General features: G+C 50.4%; 1 protein-coding gene across 1 annotated transcript; it reads left to right on the top strand.

The window, feature by feature from the left end:
• The first annotated feature begins 217 nt into the window (after positions 1–217).
• LOC138745683 (tubulin alpha chain-like) lies at positions 218–9230 on the top strand. Its single transcript, XM_069902961.1, has 5 exons — positions 218–308; positions 2284–2506; positions 3089–3237; positions 7389–8069; positions 8866–9230. The coding sequence occupies exons 1-5, from the start codon at positions 306–308 to the stop codon at positions 9160–9162; spliced, it is 1353 nt and encodes a 450-aa protein (XP_069759062.1). The 5' UTR covers positions 218–305; the 3' UTR covers positions 9163–9230.
• Positions 9231–19289: the final 10059 nt, after the last annotated feature.

The raw sequence follows: 19289 nt of genomic DNA, 5'->3' as shown, positions 1-19289 counted from the left end.
TCAGCCTTCAGGAAGTGGCAGGACATGGGCAGGAGACCCGCCGTCGAACATCGCGGCTGTTCAGTCCCCGAGTCCACCTGCGCCGCCCGGATCCCAGTGTCGCCGCGACCCCATTGTCCCGTCACAAGCGCGAACGTCCAATCACCGTTCTCGCGGCCTTTGTTACATCTTTCGGAGAACCCAACGGTTGGCTCCAATCGCACCAATCAGAAAGCGTGGAACGTTCCGTGGGGGCGTGGTATAAATTGGCGCGTTCGAGGCACGGTGTTCATTCGCTTGGAGTTAGCGGGACGAGGGGATAGATCATGGTGGGTGTGTCCCGGGACCGGACCGGACCTACCCGATCCAACTCATCCCTTCCCGACCCTACTCATCCGTACCCGATCAACTCATCCAGACACATCTCTACCCAATCCTACTCATCCCAAATCCCTACCTGACCCTACTCATCCCTACTCCTCCCAACTTATCCCTATCCATCCCAACATCTCTACCCATCCCTACCCGATGCAACCCATCCCTACTCCTCCCAACATCCCTACCCGACCCTACCCCTCCCAACTCATCCCCACCCGACCCTACCAACTCATCCCTACCCGACCCTATCCATCCCAACATCTCTACCCATCCCTACTCCTCCCAACATCCCTACCTGACCCTACCCCTCCCAACTCATCCCCACCCGACCCTACCAACTCATCCCTACCCGACCCTATCCATCCCAACATCTCTACCCATCCCTACTCCTCCCAACATCCCTACCCGACCCTACCCCTCCCAACTCATCCCCACCCGACCCTACCAACTCATCCCTACCTGACCCTATCCATCCCAACATCTCTACCCATCCCTACTCCTCCCAACATCCCTACCCGACCCTACCCCTCCCAACTCATCCCCACCCGACCCTACCAACTCATCCCTACCTGACCCTATCCATCCCAACATCTCTACCCATCCCTACCCGATGCAACCCATCCCTACTCCTTCCAACTTATCCCTACCCGACCCTACCCCTCCCAATTCACCCCTACCCGACCCTACTCATCCCTACCCAACCCTATCCATCCCAACATCTCTACCCATCCCTACCTGATGCAACCCATCCCTACTCCTCCCAACTTATCCCTACCCAACCCTCCCCTTCCCAATTCACCCCTACCCGACCCTACTCATCCCTACCCGACCCTATCCATCCCAACATCTCTACCCATCTCTACCCGACCCTACTCATCACTACCCAACTCTACCCATCCCTACCTGACCCTACCCATCCCAACATCTCTACCCATCCATACCTGACCCTACTCCTCCCAATGCATCCCTACCTGACCCGACCCCAATAGGATCGACGGGAAAATCTGGGGAGAGAATGGAGGGAGAATTAAATTTCTGGGAGGAAGGCGATCTATTCGTGCTGGTGAAACTGGTCAGGGTACATGAGTAGGTTTCTGGTGCTAATGGGAATGAGCAGCAGCAAAGAAAGGTGTTGCAAAGTCACGGGAGGTGTTGGGGTGGGGCGATCCATGGGAGGAATCCGCGGGGGGTCTCCCCATTCCACCGGACCAAGTTTGGGGTGTGGATGGGGGAGGAACGGGTGAGCAGCGGCAAGCCGGTATGAAATGGGAAAAGAGGGACAAACGGGGGTGGATGAAGTAGATGGGCACCAGGGAGTGGAGGTCCGCGGAATCGCCGGCTTGTCACAGAGAAAATCACATCACAACATCCGCAAACCACGCGGTTCTGCAACGCAGGGGATATTGGACGGGAGGGGAAAGGATGAGGCCATGGGAAGTTTGGGATTCCCACCAGCGCTGGGGTTGAAAACCGTGACCGATTCTGCTCCAGTGAAAGCCGGTTCGAGTGACCACGACTCTTTCTCTCTTTCCTTTAACCCCACGTTCTCTCTTCTCTCCCACATTCTTTCTTTCCCTCGTTACCTTGTTCATTCTTTCCTCCCCTCCTCCTTCCCCCTCTTCCCCTCTTCTCCCCTCATCCTCTCACTCTCTTCCTCTTTTCTCCTCATTTTTCCTCTTTTCCTTGTTCTGTGTCTCTCTCCCCTTTCTCCGCTTCTCTCCCCTTCTCCCTCTGCTCTCTCTCTCCCCTCTCCTTCCAACTCTCTTTCCCTTCCCCTCTTTCTCTCTCCTCCTGTCTCTCCCCCTCTCCCTCTCCCCCTTCCCCCCTCTGTACCCTCTCTGCTCTCTCTCCCCTCTCTCTATTCACTCTCTCCCTGTCTCTCTCTTTCTCTCCCTGCTCACTCCCCATCGTCCCCTCACTCCATAGCGTGAGTGTATCTCAGTCCACATTGGCCAGGCCGGAGTCCAGGTCGGGAATGCGTGCTGGGAGCTGTACTGCCTGGAGCACGGCATCCAACCAGACGGACAAATGCCCAGCGACAAGACCATTGGAGGAGGTGACGACTCGTTCAACACCTTCTTTAGCGAGACCGGGGCGGGCAAGCATGTCCCGCGGGCAGTTTTCATCGATCTGGAGCCCACCGTCATTGGTGAGAGTGGAGAAGGTGGGATGGAGGGGTGGGGATGGGTTGGTATTCCACAGGATGTCTAGGCTTTGGAGAGGGCGAAGAGGAGATCCACCAGCTGGATTGGAGAACCTGTCTTAGGAGGCAAGGTTAGCAGAGTGAGGGCTTTTCTCTTTGGAGTGGAGAAGGATGAGAGGCAACTTAACAGAGGTGGACAAGGCGATAAGAGACAGCCAGCAGTTTCTTCCCAGGGTGGGAGTAGCAAACACCAGGGCATCTACAAAGTGAAGGAAGGAATGTGAAGTTGAACTCTTAGGGGCATTTGGATGCAAAAACAATACAGGGTGATGGTGTGAGGAAGGGAAGGTATAAATTGTTGAAGGGAATTATATAGGTCGGCACAACATTGTGGGCCGAAGGATCTGTGCTGTGCTGGATTATGCTATGTATTGTACTGCTTTGAAAGTGTGTGTGTGTGTGTGTGTGTGTGTGTGTGTGTGTGTGTGTGTGTGTGTGTGTGTGAGAGAGAGAGAGAGTCTGTGTCTGTGGGCATGGTGGAGGTGTGGGGCGTTGTTAATCCTTCATTTTCAACCCATCCACCCTCAGATGAGGTTCGGACTGGCACCTACCGCCAACTCTTTCACCCAGAGCAGCTCATCACCGGCAAGGAGGATGCGGCCAACAACTACGCCAGGGGCCACTGTTCCATTGGCAAGGAGATCGTGGACCTGGTCCTCGACCGCATTCGGAAGCTGGTGATGGTCCTCCACATGACGCGGCTCCCACCCTGCGGCACCATCCCCTTACCTGGGGAGGGACAGGAGGGGAGGGAGGAGGGAGGGGGAGAGAAAGGAGGAGGGAGGGGGATTGTGTGTAGAGGGAGAGGGTTTCTAAGTCTGATGACACACTCCCCCGGCCTGCTCCACGTTCGGGCTGTCGCGCAACAAAGCATTCCCATTCCACGGAAGCATCCTACTGTATAAATGGCCCCAGGGGCTCCACTACGTCTCCCCTTTCCTCTGTCACTTTACATCGGGTCCCTCCATTCCCCCCTTTTCCTTCCCCCCCCACTCTCTTATCTCTATCATCCTCTCCTTCCCCCTCCTTTCCCCCTCTCCCATCCCTTCCCCTTCCCTTCATAGGAACATAGGAAGTAGGAACAGGAGTAGGCCAAAAATGGCCCATCGAGCCTGCTCTGCCATTCAATACGATCATGGCTGATCTAATTTATGACCTAACTCCACCTACCTGCCTTCTCCCCATAACCTGCCTTCCCCCCCTCTTCCCTTCCCCCTCCACTTCCCCTCCCCTTTCCTTGTCCCTTCTTCCTATCTCTTTCCCCACTCCCCCTCGCTTCCCCCTCTCCATTCCGCTTTAGCTTTCCCATCCCTCTCCTACTTCTCCCTCCTCTCTCCCTCACCTCTCTCTCCCCCAACCTCTCTCCACCTCTCTCTCTTCCACCCACATCACTCTGCCCACCCCCATCTCCCCCAACCCCAATCTCCCCACCTCCACTCTCCCCACCTCACTCCCCCCACCTGTCTCCCCCCACCTCTGTCTCCCCCACCTTTCTTTCTCCCCGTCCCTCTCTCACTCACATCTCTCTCCCCACCCCTCTTTTTCCCCTCACACCTCTCCCCTCATGCCTGTCCCCTCACCCCTCTCTCCTCACCTCTTCCCCACACCTCTTTCTCCCCCGCCCCTCTCTTCCCCCACCCCTCCCCCACACCTCTCTCTTCTCCCATCCCTCTTTCCCCCACCCCAATCTCCCGACCCTGCTCTCCCCACCTCTCTCTCTCCCACCTCTCTCTCCCCCACCTCTCTCTCTCTCTCTCTCCCCCACCTCTCTGCCCACCTTTCTCTCTCCCCCACCTCTCTCTCTCCCCCCACCCCCACCTCCCTCTCCACGACTTCCCTCCTCCCTCTCTCCGACCTCTCTCCCCCACCTCTCTCCCCTCTCTCTCTCCCCCCCACCTCTCTCGCTCCCCCACCTCCTTCTCTCCCCACGTTCCTCTCCCCTTCCCTCTCCTCCACCTCCCACTCCGCAAGCTCCCTCTCCTCGATCTCTCTTTCTTCCACCCACCTCCCTCACCCCACCCCAATCTCCCCACCTCTCTCGTCCCACCTCCCTCTCTCCAACCTCAATCCCCCATCTCTCCATCCAACCTCTCTCTCCCCCCTCTCTCCCCCCACCTCTCCCTGACCTCCCACTCCCCGACCTCTCACTCCCCGACCTCCCACTCCCCAAAGTCCCACTCCCCCACCTCCGTCTCCCCCACCTCCCTCTCCCCCACCTCAATCCCATATCTCTCCCTCCACCCAACCTCTCTCTCCCCCAACCACTTGCTCCCCATCTTCTCTCTCCCCCATCCTCTTGCTCCCCCCACCACTCACTCCCCCCTCCACTCAGTCCCTCCACACTCACTCCCCCCACCTCTCTCGTTCCCCCACCTCTCTCTCCCCACCTCCCTCTCCCCCACCTCCCACTCCCCCTCCTCTCTCTCCCCACCTCCCTCTCCCCCACCTCCCTCTCCCCCACCTCCCACTCCCCCACCTTTCTCTCCACCCAACTCTCTCCCGCCACCTTCCTCTCCACTTCTCTCTCTCCTACTCTTCTCTCTCCCACTCTTCTCTCTCCCACTCTTCTCTCTCCCCACTCTTCTCTCTCCCCACCTCTCTCTCCCCACCTCCCACTCCCCCACCTCTCTCTCCCCAACCTCTCTTCCCCAACATCTCTCTCTCCCAACCTCTCCCTCTCCCCACCAACCTCTCCCCCAACCTCTCTTTCCCCACCTCTCTCTCTCCCTCCACTCTCTCACTTTCACCCCCATCTCTCTCTCCCCCACCTCTCTCTCTCCCCCCCTTATCTATCCCCACTCTTCTCTCGCCCCACCTCAATCTCTGTCTCCCCACCACTCTCTCTCCCCACTCTTCTCTCTCTCTCTCACCTCTCTCTCTCCCCTTCTCTCCCCACTCTTCTATCTCCCCTAACTGTCTCTCCCCACCTCTATCTCTGTCGCCCCACCTCTCTCTCCCCACTCTTCTCTCCTCCATCTCTCTCTCCCCCACCTCCCTCTCCCCCACCTCCCACTCCCCCACCTTTCTCTCCACCCAACTCTCTCCCGCCACCTTCCTCTCCACTTCTCTCTCTCCTACTCTTCTCTCTCCCACTCTTCTCTCTCCCACTCTTCTCTCTCCCACTCTTCTCTCTCCCCACCTCTCTCCCCACCTCCCACTCCCCCACCTCTCTCTCCCCCACCTCTCTCTCCCCAACCTCTCTTCCCCAACATCTCTCTCTCCCAACCTCTCCCTCTCCCCACCAACCTCTCCCCCAACCTCTCTTTCCCCACCTCTCTCTCTCCCTCCACTCTCTCACTTTCACCCCCATCTCTCTCTCCCCCACCTCTCTCTCTCTCCCCCCCTTATCTATCCCCACTCTTCTCTCGCCCCACCTCAATCTCTGTCTCCCCACCACTCTCTCTCCCCCACTCTTCTCTCTCTCTCTCACCTCTCTCTCTCCCCTTCTCTCCCCACTCTTCTATCTCCCCTAACTGTCTCTCCCCACCTCTATCTCTGTCGCCCCACCTCTCTCTCCCCACTCTTCTCTCCTCCATCTCTCTCTCCCCCACCTCTCTCTCCCCAACCTATCTCCCCCCACCACTCTCTCTTTCTCCCCCCACCACTCTCTCTCCACCCACTCCTCTCTCCCCCTCTCTTTATCCCTCACCTCTCTCTCTCTCCCCTTCTCTCTCCTCCACTCTTCCCTCTCCCCACTCTTCTCTCTCCCCCCACCTCTCTCTCCCCCAACCTCTCTCTCCCCACTCTTCTCTCTCCTGCACCTCCCTCTCCACCCAACTCTCTCCCGCACCTCCCTCTCCACCCAACTCTCTCCCCCAATCTCTCTCTCCCACCTCTCTCTCCCCTCCCCCTCCCTCTCCCCACCTCTCTCTCCACCCAACTCTCTCTCCCCAACCTCTCTCTCCCCCACCTCTCTATCTCTCTCTCTCAATCCCTCACCTCCTCTCCCACGTCCCTCTCCCCCACCTCCCTCTCCACCTAACTCTCTCTCCCCAACCTCTCTCTCCCCCCTCCCCTACCTCTTTCTCCCCGACCTCTTTCTCTCCTCCACCTCTCTATCTCTCTCAATCCCCCACCTCCTTCTCCCCCATCTCTCTCTCCACCATCTCACTCTCCCCCACCTCTCTCCCCACCTCTCTCTCCCCCACCTCACTGTCCCCCACCTCTCTCCCCCACATCCCTCTCCCCACCTCTCTCTCCCCAACCAGTCCCCCCAACCTCTCTCCCTCCAACTTCTCTCTCCCCCACTCTCGCTCCCCCACCTTTCTCTTTCCCCCATGTCTCTCTCCCCACCATTCTCTCCCCCACCTCCCTCTCCCCATCTCACTCTCCCCCACCTTCCTCTCCCCACCTCAATCCCCGACCTCTCTCTCCCCCACCTCTCACCCTCCCCTCTCTTCCCCACACGCTCTCTCCCCCACCTCTCTCTCCCCCACCTCTCTCTCCCCCACCTCTCTCTCCCCCACCTCTCTCTCTCCCTCACCTCTCTCTCTCCCTCACCCCTCTCTCTCCCTCACCCCTCTCTCTCTCCCTCACCCCTCTCTCCCCCAACCTCTCTCTCCCCCCACCTCTCTCACATTTTCTCCCCACCAACTCCCTCTCCCCCACGTCGCACTGCAATTTATTTGCCCAGTGTCTTCCTCTTTCTCTTTTTTCTCTAACCCTCTCTTTTATCTCTCTCGTTTCTCTCTTTAATCCTTTGTCTCTCACTTTTTTTTCTCTCTCTCATTCTCTCCACCCATTCGTGACATCATCTCGCTCACCCTTTCTCTCCCTTTCTTTCATCCTGTCTCTCTTCCAATGTGTTCCCGTATTTCTCTATCTGCAGGCGGACCAGTGCACGGGGCTCCAGGGGTTCCTGATCTTCCACAGTTTTGGTGGAGGTACCGGCTCGGGCTTCACTTCCCTGCTCATGGAACGGCTGTCGGTTGACTACGGGAAGAAATCCAAGCTAGAGTTCTCGGTCTACCCAGCCCCTCAGATTTCCACTGCCGTGGTCGAGCCCTACAACTCGGTGCTGGTGACCCACTGCACCCTGGAGCATTCGGACTGCGCCTTCATGGTGGACAATGAGGCCATCTACGACGTGTGCCGGCGCAACCTGGACATCGAGCGCCCCACCTACACCAACCTCAACCGCCTCATGGCCCAGGTCGTATCATCCATCACCGCCTCACTGCGGTTTGACGGGGCCCTCAACGTGGACCTCCTGGAGTTCCAGACCAATCTGGTGCCTTACCCCCGCATCCACTTCCCGCTGGCCACCTATGCACCCCTGATCTCAGCTGAGAAGGCTTACCACGAGCAACTGACTGTGGCTGAGATCACTAATGCCTGCTTCGAGCCAGCCAATCAGATGGTCAAGTGCGACCCTCGCCAGGGCAAGTACATGGCCTGCTGCATGCTGTACCGGGGAGACGTGGTGCCCAAGGATGTCAATGCCGCTATCGCCACCATCAAGACCAAGCGCTCCATTCAGTTTGTCGACTGGTGCCCCACTGGGTTCAAGGTGAGCTTTCCTCCACCCAACAACGAGCTCCCCCTCTCCTCTATCAGACCACTCCCATCCCAATGCACTGACCCATCCCCAGATGTCTCCACAATCCTCAAACTAGAACTGCCATTGTAAGGAACGCTGTGTCCACTGATACTTTTCACACACTTTCAAGGAGCAATGCACCTGCATGCCGAGATCCCACTGCTCCAAAGCACTTGCCAGATCCCTACCAGCCTCTGGGGGTTCCACCCACGTCCAAAATGCACAGCTCTCATTCCTCTGTTCCATTTTGCAACCATTCGTCCTGTATGCAGGCCCAGCCTCACAGTTCTTGAACTCAGTCCCCCAGTGAGGAAGCCCAGCACATCATAAACCTTCTTAACGACCCTATCAACTTAGGGAGAGCTGTGCCTTTGGACTCCAATCTCTCTCGGTCCTTCCACACTGTTAAGAATCCTACCAGTAGTCATTTCAAAATTACATCAACCAAGTAGAGCGTGAGATTGAAGTGGAACTTTAATCAACCAAGAAACCTAACACAGCCTTGCCCATTTTCCCCATCTCTTTCCCCTTCTACCCCTCCCCCTGTCCCCATCTCTTTTCCCTTCTACCCCTCCCCCTGTCCCCATCTCTTTCCCCTTCTACCCCTCCCCCTCTGTCCCCATATCTTTCCCCTCTCCCCTTCCCTGTCTATACCCTTCTCTTCCTCCTCTTTCCCCTTTTATCTCTCTCTCTTTGTCCCCATACCTCCTCCCTCTCTTTCCCCATCCCCTCGCCCCTTTCATTTTCCCCTCTCCCCACCCCACAGGTTGGCATTAACTACCAGCCCCCAACTGTGGTGCCAGGGGGTGACCTGGCCAAGGTGCAGCGCGCCGTCTGCATGCTCAGTAACACCACTGCCATCTCCATGGCCTGGACCCGGCTGAACCTCAAATTCGACAAGATGTATGCCAAGCGCGCCTTTGTCCACTGGTACGTGGGTGAGGGGCTGGAGGAGGGCGAGTTCCAGGATGCCCGGGAGGACATGGCCTCCCTGGAGAAAGACTATGAAGAGGTTGGCATCGACTCCTCTGACCTGGACAAGAAGGCGGAAGAAGAGGAATAGTTTTATTTTGTCTCTATAGATTTATTTTGGATTAATCCTAAATATGAAATTAGATATATTTTAACGTGGCCCTTGTGTCCTCTTCTATTTGATCCACAGTTTTCTACTCTGTTTTCACCTGTGACTGTACGCCTTGGCACAATTCAAAGGCCGTCTAAAAATTTGCTGATGGCACTGGGAGCTGGAGGGGTGGGGGTTGTGGGTGACGGGCAATGGAGGGGTATGATGAACTGAACTGAGAGAGACAAGGGAAGGGGTTCAGAAAAGAAGGTGGGGTGGTGGATGGTAGCATTGATGCCTTCTGGTTTTGGGTGCTACCGAGATGGAAGGCAAGGCGTTGTCCCTCGGATTTATGGGTGGTCTTGGTGTGGCACTGCCTGAGACCATGGGACACACCTGCTGCCGTGGGGATGGGGAGGGCCTGGCAGATAACGCAGTGGTGTCTGACATCGGAAGGCGTGGGTTTCGTGCAACATTCCCCAATCATAGCCGGGGTTTTTTTGTGAAGCCAGCACACGAGTACTAACATCACAGGAGTAACTGGGTCGGCGCGTCCTGGTTAAGTTTAACTGGGTTCCCTGACCACCTCCAAGGTAGGGCAGGGACCCGGTTTATTTTGCAACATGCTGACCGGGTCGGACCCTTTCAAGGTGCCACATGAGTGGGGCGCTAACCAGGCAAATTGCTCGGTGAACCCCATTAATCTGCACCGTCCCCTGCACGATGACAAATTGAGCCCCACCACAGAGAGTGAGGTAGAGAGAGAGTGAGAGAAAAAAGTTCACCAGGCTTTGGTGCTTAACGGTAAATGGTTCCCACTCAGGAGGTTCTTGTTGGCTTTCAGAGAGAGAGAGTTTTTCTTGTTCCACGACATCTACAACTGATTCCTTTTTAATCAGCTACTCCTGTGTCTTGCTGACAAAACTTGCCCCCTTTCAGGGTTCTTCAGATGATAACTTCTTCCTTTCAAGTCACCACAGAGTTCCTTTCTGTTTCTCCTATTCCAAGGGAAACACTGGACAGCCAGTCCTCTCCTTTGACCAGGCCGTCTTCCAAAGCTTTCCAGCTCGTCTCTCTGTAGCCGAAGTCTCGGTCTCTCCTCTCTCTCACTCCCTCCCACTCTGAGATCAAAGCTGTTTTGCTCCTGCCTGAAAAGTTCACATGCTCTTTCAGACAGCAACCTGTTTTTTCAAACAAAAGCACTCTGCAGAACTCCTGCAAAAATTCTGTTTTAAAGTGTTTGTGTGTGACCTGCTTGAACAAACCTCCCAATTTATCTCCCAAACACCTCTATATGCTCTGTCACAATGTGTGTCTGTGTCTGGGTGTGTGTGTGTCTGTGTGTATGTGCAACTGTGTCTGTGTGGGACTATGGGTTTGTGTATGACCCTAGGGGTAGTGTGTGTCCTTGTGAATGGAATGTGGGTCCCTGGGGTGCCTGCTGGACCTTGGGGTGCTCGTGATAGGTGCACAGTATATGGAGCCTGTGTCTCATGCCTCCTATCCTCCCTTGACGTTCCCCCCTCCCCACCACTCCCTACGATTCATTCCACCCTGTCAGAGATGCACTCCTTAGACTATGATGATTTCTTTGAGGCCAAAAGCGGAGAGAAGGTGCGGGATCACGCATACCGTGTGTTCAAGGTGGTGAACGGCCGAGATGGAACCCACCCTTTCACTGAGCACTACCCCAGGCCGGTGGTCGAGGGCAGGATCTCTCTGGTGCAGCCGCAACGACTTGGGAATGAGCAATCACTCGTGGGTCCTGAGCACCATCTCGTAAGCGAGTGGGAGAAAATACCTTCAAATGGTGCCAACATTGCGCTGTCTGCTGCAGTTACAAGGACCTTCTGTGATGAATCCATAGAGGGATGTGGGCAGGTGGGATCAGTGTGGGTGGGACAGATCCATGGATGGGACAGGTTTAGAGGGACATGGGTGGGTGGGACCAGTGTGGATAGGACAGATCCATGGATGGGACAGGTTTTGAGGGACATGGGCAGGTGGGACTAGTGGGGGTGGGACAGATCCATGGATGAGACAGGTTTAGAGGGACATGGGTGGGTGGGACCAGTGTGGATGGGACAGATTCATGGATGGGATGGGATAAGAGAAACATGGACAGGTGGAACTAGTGTGCTTGGGGACATTTGGAAGGATTTGGGGGTTGGGGTGGGTTTAGAGATATGTGGGATAGATGGGACCAGTCTGGGTGGGACAGATCCATGGATGGGACAGGTTTCGAGGGATGTGGGCTGGTGGAACCAGTGTTGGTGGGGACATGGTTGGCGCAGAAATGTAGGGTCGAAGGACCTGTTTCCATTTTGTATTACTTCGCCATCTGTGATGTGTTTCCATTTGGGGTACTATGTATGTGTTGACTCTATGGCCTGTTCACTGAAGGAATTCTCCCCCCAAAACACATGGCGGCATAAATGACAAGCAAAGTGAAATTGACCAAGGCTTCCCTCTGCAGGGAGATGGTGCAGCTGTGTGGGGCTGGTGGCACCTAGAATATCTCAGGGACCAGCAAGTTCCATGTCGACTTGGAGCTGTAGCTGGCCAACCTTCACTGCAAGGATGCTGCCCTCCTCTTCTCCTCCTGCTTTGTGGCCTCTTCACGCTGGCAAGGCTGCTTCCAGTTTATAACCCATGGGGCTGACGGAGGAGGGACAGATGGGGAGGGACAAAAAGTGGGAGGCAGGGGAGAGAGACAGAGAAAGAGGGTGGGAGATGATGGAGAGGGAGGGAATGAGGAGGGAGAGATGGGGAGAGGGAAGGAGTCAGGGAGGAGAGAGATCAATGAAGGGAAAGAGGGGAGGGAGAGGGATAAGCAAGAAAGGGAGAGAGAGAGGGGAACAAGAAGGGTTAGAAAGGGGAGAAGAAGGGGTAGAAAGGGGGAGAAGGGGTAGAAAGGGGGAGAAGGGGTAGAAAGGGGAGAGAGAGGGGAAGTAAGAGAGAATGTGTGTCTTTGTGTGGGTGTGGGTGTTTGTGTGTGAGAGAGAAGCTGTCTCACGCTATAAAGCGCCGTGGGTAGTGCGGGCGACAGTTGCCACTAGGGTAGGGAGAAAGAGTGAGAGACAGAGAGGGGCAGTGTTCAGAGAGAGAGAGAAATAAGGGAGAGACAGTAGAGAAGGGAGAGAGGGAAAAGAGGGGGAGAGTGAGAGATGGGGAGAAAGGATGAGAGGAGAGGTGAGAGAGGGGGAAGGGAAGTGAAAGCAAGGGAATAAAGTGGGAGAGAGACGGGAGGTGCAAGAGGGGAGGGGGAGAGAGGAAAAAGGGGGTGAGGTGGAAGGGGAGATGAGAGAGAGGGGGAGAAGGGATAGGAAAAGGGGAAATAGAGAGATACAGATAGATGCAGAGAGATACAGAAATAGAGATGCAGAGGAGGGTATGGAGAGAAAGGGGGGGAAAGAAATAAGAGAGTGAGGGGGTGAGAGAGGCGAGTAGGAGAGAGAGGGGAAATTAATCACAAGCCTGGCAAAGGCTGATGGACTCTTCTGCATGCCGCGAGGTGTACTCCGACGCTGAGAACCATGCCTCCATGATCAGGGCATGCACAATAGCGGGCTCTCCAGGTACGTTCCATCATGATAACGTGCCACATGTGGAGAAGCTGCTGTGGCAGGCAGACCCCCGCACCCCCAAGATTTTCACCTTTGAGACGGTGCATTCAATGGATGGTAAGCGATGAGACTTAAAGCATCACACCAAACGCCCCTCCCCTCTCTTTCCCTATCCTCTCCTTTCCTTGCCTTTTTCTCTTTCCCCATCATTCATTCTCTCCATTCCTTGCTTCCCATCCCTCCACCTCTTTTTTTCCCCCATCCTGCTCTCCTTTTGTCCATCTCCACACCACCTTGTCTCATGGCACATAGAACGTTACAGCACAGTACAGGCCCTTTGGCCCACAATGTTGTGCCAACCTACAAATTCTGTACCTACCCAAAAATACTAAATCCTCCCTAGCCCGTAACCCTCAATTTTTCTTTCATCCACGTGCCTGTCTGAGTCTTTTAAATGCCCTTATTGTTCCAGCCTCCACCATGACCTCTGGCAAAGCATTCCAGGCACCTACAACTCTTTTTTAAAAATTATTTTTATTAAGAAGTTACAAAACAAACAAAACCAAAGAAACATACAATAAAATACCAAAACCCAGCTACGTTGATTAAAAGGAAGAATCAACACATGATTACAATAATCAAATTCTGCACTATTGTTTATAAATACAAAATTATACATCATGCCGATCCTTCAAAGAGAAAATGGAAAGAGAGAAAGATCCTCCCATCCCCCAAAGGAAAAGGAAAAAAATGAGGTAATTCTTTCATATTATGTGATCAACTTATCTGTTTTCCAAAATCATTAATTACATACTGATGAAACATCACTTAAGGGACAAATGTCTTGACATAGACATCGCATGGGATACTCAGATGGTGGTATTGGAGACTGGAGGGGAGAATCACGGTTAACCCCAGTGCATCTTAAATACGGGTCTCATATTCTGGAAAAACATGTTGTAACAATTTCTGAAGTTGTAATTAACCTTCTCCAGGGGAACACAACTCTGCATTTCTGACTTCCAGTGGGTCACTCGGTTGGGAATCAGATTTCCAAGTCATGGCTCTGCATTTCCTGGCCGTTGCTAAAGCAAGTTTAACAAATTTCAATTGATATTTTGACAGCCTCGTTTTAGGTCTTGTATCTGCTAATTTCCCTATTAAAAACAATTCTGGCCTCTGAGGGTATCGAATCCCAGTAATTTGTTCCAGGATATTCCTCAAATCTTCCCAGAAGAATCTCACTGTAGACCATGATCAGGTCGAATGCAAAAATATCCCTATATCTCGACTGCATCGATAACATAAATTGGATATTCAGATTTCAACTTATTTAATTTTGGCAGAGAGTAAGTTAAAACATGTAAAAAATATTACCTAACATTAATTGCATTACTCACGTTGTCCTGACACAGGTCAGACCAGCAAAATGGATCAATTTCTATACTGTTACAAGGTCAAACCAGCAACCACAAAGAAGGCCTATCACACAGGGGTAAAGATGAACAATTACTGTATTAACAAAAATTCACCTTCAAACTTTAATTCAAAATCCCCCCTTTAAAAACAATGCCCACTGGTTACTATGCAAATCTCTATAACAGTGTAAAACTAATAAATTCCCCAGCCTAAATATAACAAATGTAATTAAAGTCTAAGTTATATTTGCAACCAGCCCACAGAAAAACTTTGACACAAAAGAAACACAAAACATCGATCTCGACCGTAGCAAAGATCATAAATTAAATTCGGTTTGTGAAGCCAAAAGATCTTTGAGAGAGAGAGAGAGAGAGAGAGAGAGAGAGAGAGAGAGAGCAAGGAAGAGAGAGAAAAAACAAAATCTCTCCTTCCACTCCACAGCACCACCCAGTGGTGGTTTATCGTCCAATGAATTTTTTTTCCATTTTCTGGACATGATCAGTTCATCTCCACTCTCTCAGCGGTCCACCTTCACCTTGGCTCTCTCAGGCAAACTGTCATTTTTCAACACAGAACCCCACAACACATAACACAGAGCTTTGTAACACCTTGCCTGCTAAAAAAAATAGTTGGTCCACAAGAACAAATTTTTAACAATTAATGGAAGTATTACATAAATCGATCTGGAAGTAGGGGTGGAGAATTGGATAAGCAAGTTTGCGGATGATACAAAGATTGGTGGTGTTGTGGACAGTGAGGAAGATTACCGTAGATTAAAAGGTGACTTAGGAAGGCTGGAGGTCTGGGCTGAGAAATGGCTGATGGAATTTAATACAGATAAATGTGAGATGCTACATTTTGGAAAGGCAAATTTAAATAGGTCATATGCATTGAATGGTAGGCTATTGAGATGTGCAGAGCAACAAAGGGATTTGGGAGTGATGGTAAATAGTACCCTCAAGGCTGATACTCAGGTGGATGGTGTGGTGAAGAGGCATTTGGAATGTTGGCCTTCATAAATCGGAGTATTGAATTCAAGAGTAGGGAGGTTATGATGAAATTGTACAAGGCATTGGTGAGGCCAAATTTGGAGTACTGTGTACAGTTTTGGTCACCAAATTATAGGAAAGATATAAACAAAATAGAGAGAGTGCAGAGAAGGTACACGAGAATGTTGACAGGATTTCAAGGTTTCAGTTACAGGGAAAGGTTGTGCAGACTGGGGCATTTTTCTCTCGAGCGTAGAAGATTGAGAGGGGACTTGATAGAGGTGTTTAAGATTTTAAAAGGGACACACAGAGTAAATGTGGATAGGCTTTTTCAATTAAGAGTGGGTAAGATTCAAACTAGAGGGCATGGTTTAAGATTGAAGGGGGAGAATTATAAGGGGAACATGAGGGGAAATTTCTTTACACAAAGGATGGTGGGGATGTGGAATGAGCTTCTGACAGACGTGGTCAAGGCGGGATCATTGGTTACATTTAAGGAAAGACTAGTTACATGGATAGGAGAGGACTGGAGGGGTATGGACCGGGTGCTGGTCAGTGGGACTAGGAGGGTGGGGATTTGTTATGGCATGGACTAGTAGGGCCGAACTGGCCTGTTCTGTGCTGTAAGTGGTTATATGGTTAAAATAAACACTCCATTTTTTTACAGTATGTGATGAGATTCATATTTACTCAGATTAACAGCTTAACAATTAATCTGCTATTACATTATCCATCCCCTTTATGTGTGTAATAATTAAATCATACTCTTGTAACATGAAGCTCCAGTTCACTAATCATCTGTTTTTATTTTTAATTTTAGACAGAAAAACTAATGGATTATGATCAGTATATATTATTAATGGTTTCTGAGCAGTACAAATATACACATAAAAATGTTGCAACACTAAAACAAATGCTAATAACTCCTTCTCAATTGTTGAATAATTTCATTAATGGTTGTTAAACCTTTTTGAGAAGTACGAAATAGGATGTTCTACTCCATCACCATCCTTCTTCTGTAACAGTACAGCACCACCGTTTGTCACTGGTGTCCACGGCTAAAGAGAATGGTTTTTCAAAGTTAGGGGACTTAAGTATAGGCTGATGGCATAAAATGGCCTTTAACTTCAGAAACGCTTCCTGGCATGCATCTGACCAGATACATTTTTCTTTCTTTCCAAGTAGTTTTGTTCACGGGAGTGCAATTTCTGCAAAGTTTTTACAAAATCTATGATAGTAGCCAATAATACCTAGAAATCTCCAAAGAGTTTTCTTATTACCGAGGATAAGGGAACACAGTGATAGCCAATACTTTCACTCCAACCGGTGCCACCTGTCCCTGTCCTACCACATATCCCAGATAAATTACAGTGGCATGTCCAAACTCACTCTTGTGCAAATTCACTGTGAATTGTGCTTCCACCAGTCTCTGAAATAACTGCTCAAATTCAAGCATGTGTTCTTCCCATTTATCCGTACTAATTACTAAATCATCGATATAGGCTCCTGTGTGCTCTAAACCCTGAATTACTGCATTAATCATTCTCTGGAATGTATCAGGTGCATTTTTCATCCTGAAAGGCATAACATTATACTCATAAAATCCCGAAGGTGTAACAAATGCAGAAATCTCCCTGTCTCTCTCTCTCTGTCAAAGGAACACATCAGTATCCCTTTAAGAGATCAATCTTTGTAAGAAACTTAGCCTTCCCCTCCTTATCTATACAATCATCTATTCTGGAATAGGAAATGCCTCAGTCTTTGTCAGCATGTTTACCTTTCGATAATCTGTACAAAACATAATTAAGCCATCTGTCTTAGGTACCAGAGCATAGGGTGAACTTCAATTTGATTTTCGGATGATGTAATTTTTGAGCATATAATCCACCTCTTGATCCAACAATCTGCTCTTTTCCTGATTAACTCGGTAAGGATGCTGCTTAATAGGCTTAGCATCACTGACCTCCACATCATGACAAGCCACTGTAGTTCTTCTTGGAACATCTGGGAATATATCCTTAAATTTCATAAGTAATGTCTTCAATTCTTCGCTTTCTGATTTAGTCAAATGCATCAACATGGTATCTAAGTTTTGCAAAACCAGAATTTTCCAGCCCGGGGCTTATCACTTTCTGTGCTCCATGACCTGCCATAAAACTTATCTCCTCCTTATTTTCCTCTATAACTTGCACCTTGGTTGGAATCCTAGTCTCCTCCTCAGTCATTTTCTCAAAGTAAGGTTTAAGCATGTTCACGTAACAGACCTATGTCTCTCTTCAATGATCAGGTGTCTCAGTGGCATAGGTGACCTGGTTAATTTTTGATTTCACCTTATATGGTCCTGAAACCTGAGCTCTCAAAGGGTTTGACTGCATTGGAAACAAAAGCAATACTTTGTTGCCAGGTTTAATGTCCCTAATTTTTGCTTTTTGATCCTACCGAATTTTCATTTTTCCCTGAGCAGTTTTTAAAATTTTTCTTGCCATCTCGCAAGTCTGATGTAATCTGTTTTTAAATTTGAAAACATAATTCAACAGATTTGATTGTATATCATTATGTATCCACTATTCCTTCAACAATAGTAATGGACCCCTGACTTCATGACCAAACACCAACTCAAATGGACTAAAGTCAAGAGACTCCTGAGTTGCCTCTCTAACAGGAAACAAATGGATTCCTTCATCCCAATCCTTATTATGTTCCATGCAATAAGCCCTCATCATATTTTTCAGTTAAATGGAACCTTTTCAAGGCCTCTTGACTTTCAGGATGATAGGCAGACGACACAATTTGATGGGCTCCCAATTCATATACCACCTGTTGAAATATTCCAGACATAAAATTACTTCCTTGGTCTGATTGAATTTCCCTTGGTAGGCCAAACAGTGTGAAAAAAATTAGCATACTCTTCACAATCATCTTTGCTTTAATGTTTCTCAGGGGAATAGCCTCTGGAAACCACATAAGTGTTAACAAATATTAATTTCCCACTTTGGTTTTTGGCAATGGGCCAACACAATACACTATCACTTTTGAGAAGGGCTCCCTGAAAACAGGGATGGGTTGTAAAGATGCCACTGGTGGTCCTTGATTAGGCTTGCCCACCAGTTGACAAGTGTGATAGGGTCTACAAAAGTTCACAACATCTTTTCTTAATTTCGGCCAATAAAACTGTTTCCTTATCTTTTTTGCCATCTTCTTCACTCCAAGATGACTTCCTAAAGGTGTACTCTGAGCCAACTTTAATATTTCATTCCTGTAAGTTTTGGGAATTACAAGTTGCTTTACTACTGCCCAGTTTTCACTGGCAGGTATCACTTGTGGTCTCCACTTTCTCATCAATATTCCATCTTGAACAAAGTAACTTACTGACACAGTTTCAATTTCCTGGTTAGACAGAATCTTATCTCTTATCCCAGCAAGATCAGGATCATATTTTTGTCTCGCTATTAATTCTTCTCTTGACAACAGCAAAGGTGGATCCTTATGTTTGTCCTCAATGCTTGCCTCCACTACAGGATCATCACAGACTTTCTCTACCTCTACCTTTTTTCTCGACATGGCTCTAGTAATGGCACACGCAGGGTAGATTTTCAAATCCTTTTTGGACTCATAAAACAATGGCTTACTTGTGAGTTTCACCGCAGGTATGACTTTACCCTCTGCTAAATCATTTACTAACAAAAGAGAAACCCCACCCACTGGCAGACTTGATCTTCCCTATTGTAACCGGGCCATAAACTAAGTCTGATTTTATCACTGTTCTATGCAAAGGTATAGGCTCTGAATGGTTAAAAATATTCCTAAATTCCTCACTCTGAACACAGGCAGTTGGTACTGTTAGAAATCGAAGTACCTTTAAAGAAATTGCTCGAGACAAAAATTGAGAACAAAGAACATTTATTTTACAACAATGCAAAGTTGGGTGCTTCCCCTTACCCTGGGAATACACACACATACTGGGGCTCACCCAACTTTTATACAGTCAATTTCAGTATCAAAGTGCCCTCCCCCTTACATTCTTCTGCCCCCTGGATGGGTTTGGCATTAGGCAATCCTTCCTGCCTACGTGCAGTTTCAGTACACTTGGAGGACCAGGGGGTATCCTGTGGGTGTCCCATCATGTCATTGTCCTTATTCACACCTTCCTGAT

Source organism: Narcine bancroftii, chromosome 11 (assembly GCF_036971445.1).
Source record: "Narcine bancroftii isolate sNarBan1 chromosome 11, sNarBan1.hap1, whole genome shotgun sequence".
In the NCBI taxonomy this organism is placed as follows: domain Eukaryota; kingdom Metazoa; phylum Chordata; class Chondrichthyes; order Torpediniformes; family Narcinidae; genus Narcine; species Narcine bancroftii.
Note: the sequence above shows the minus strand (reverse complement) of the source record. Positions and strands in the feature narration are given on the sequence as shown.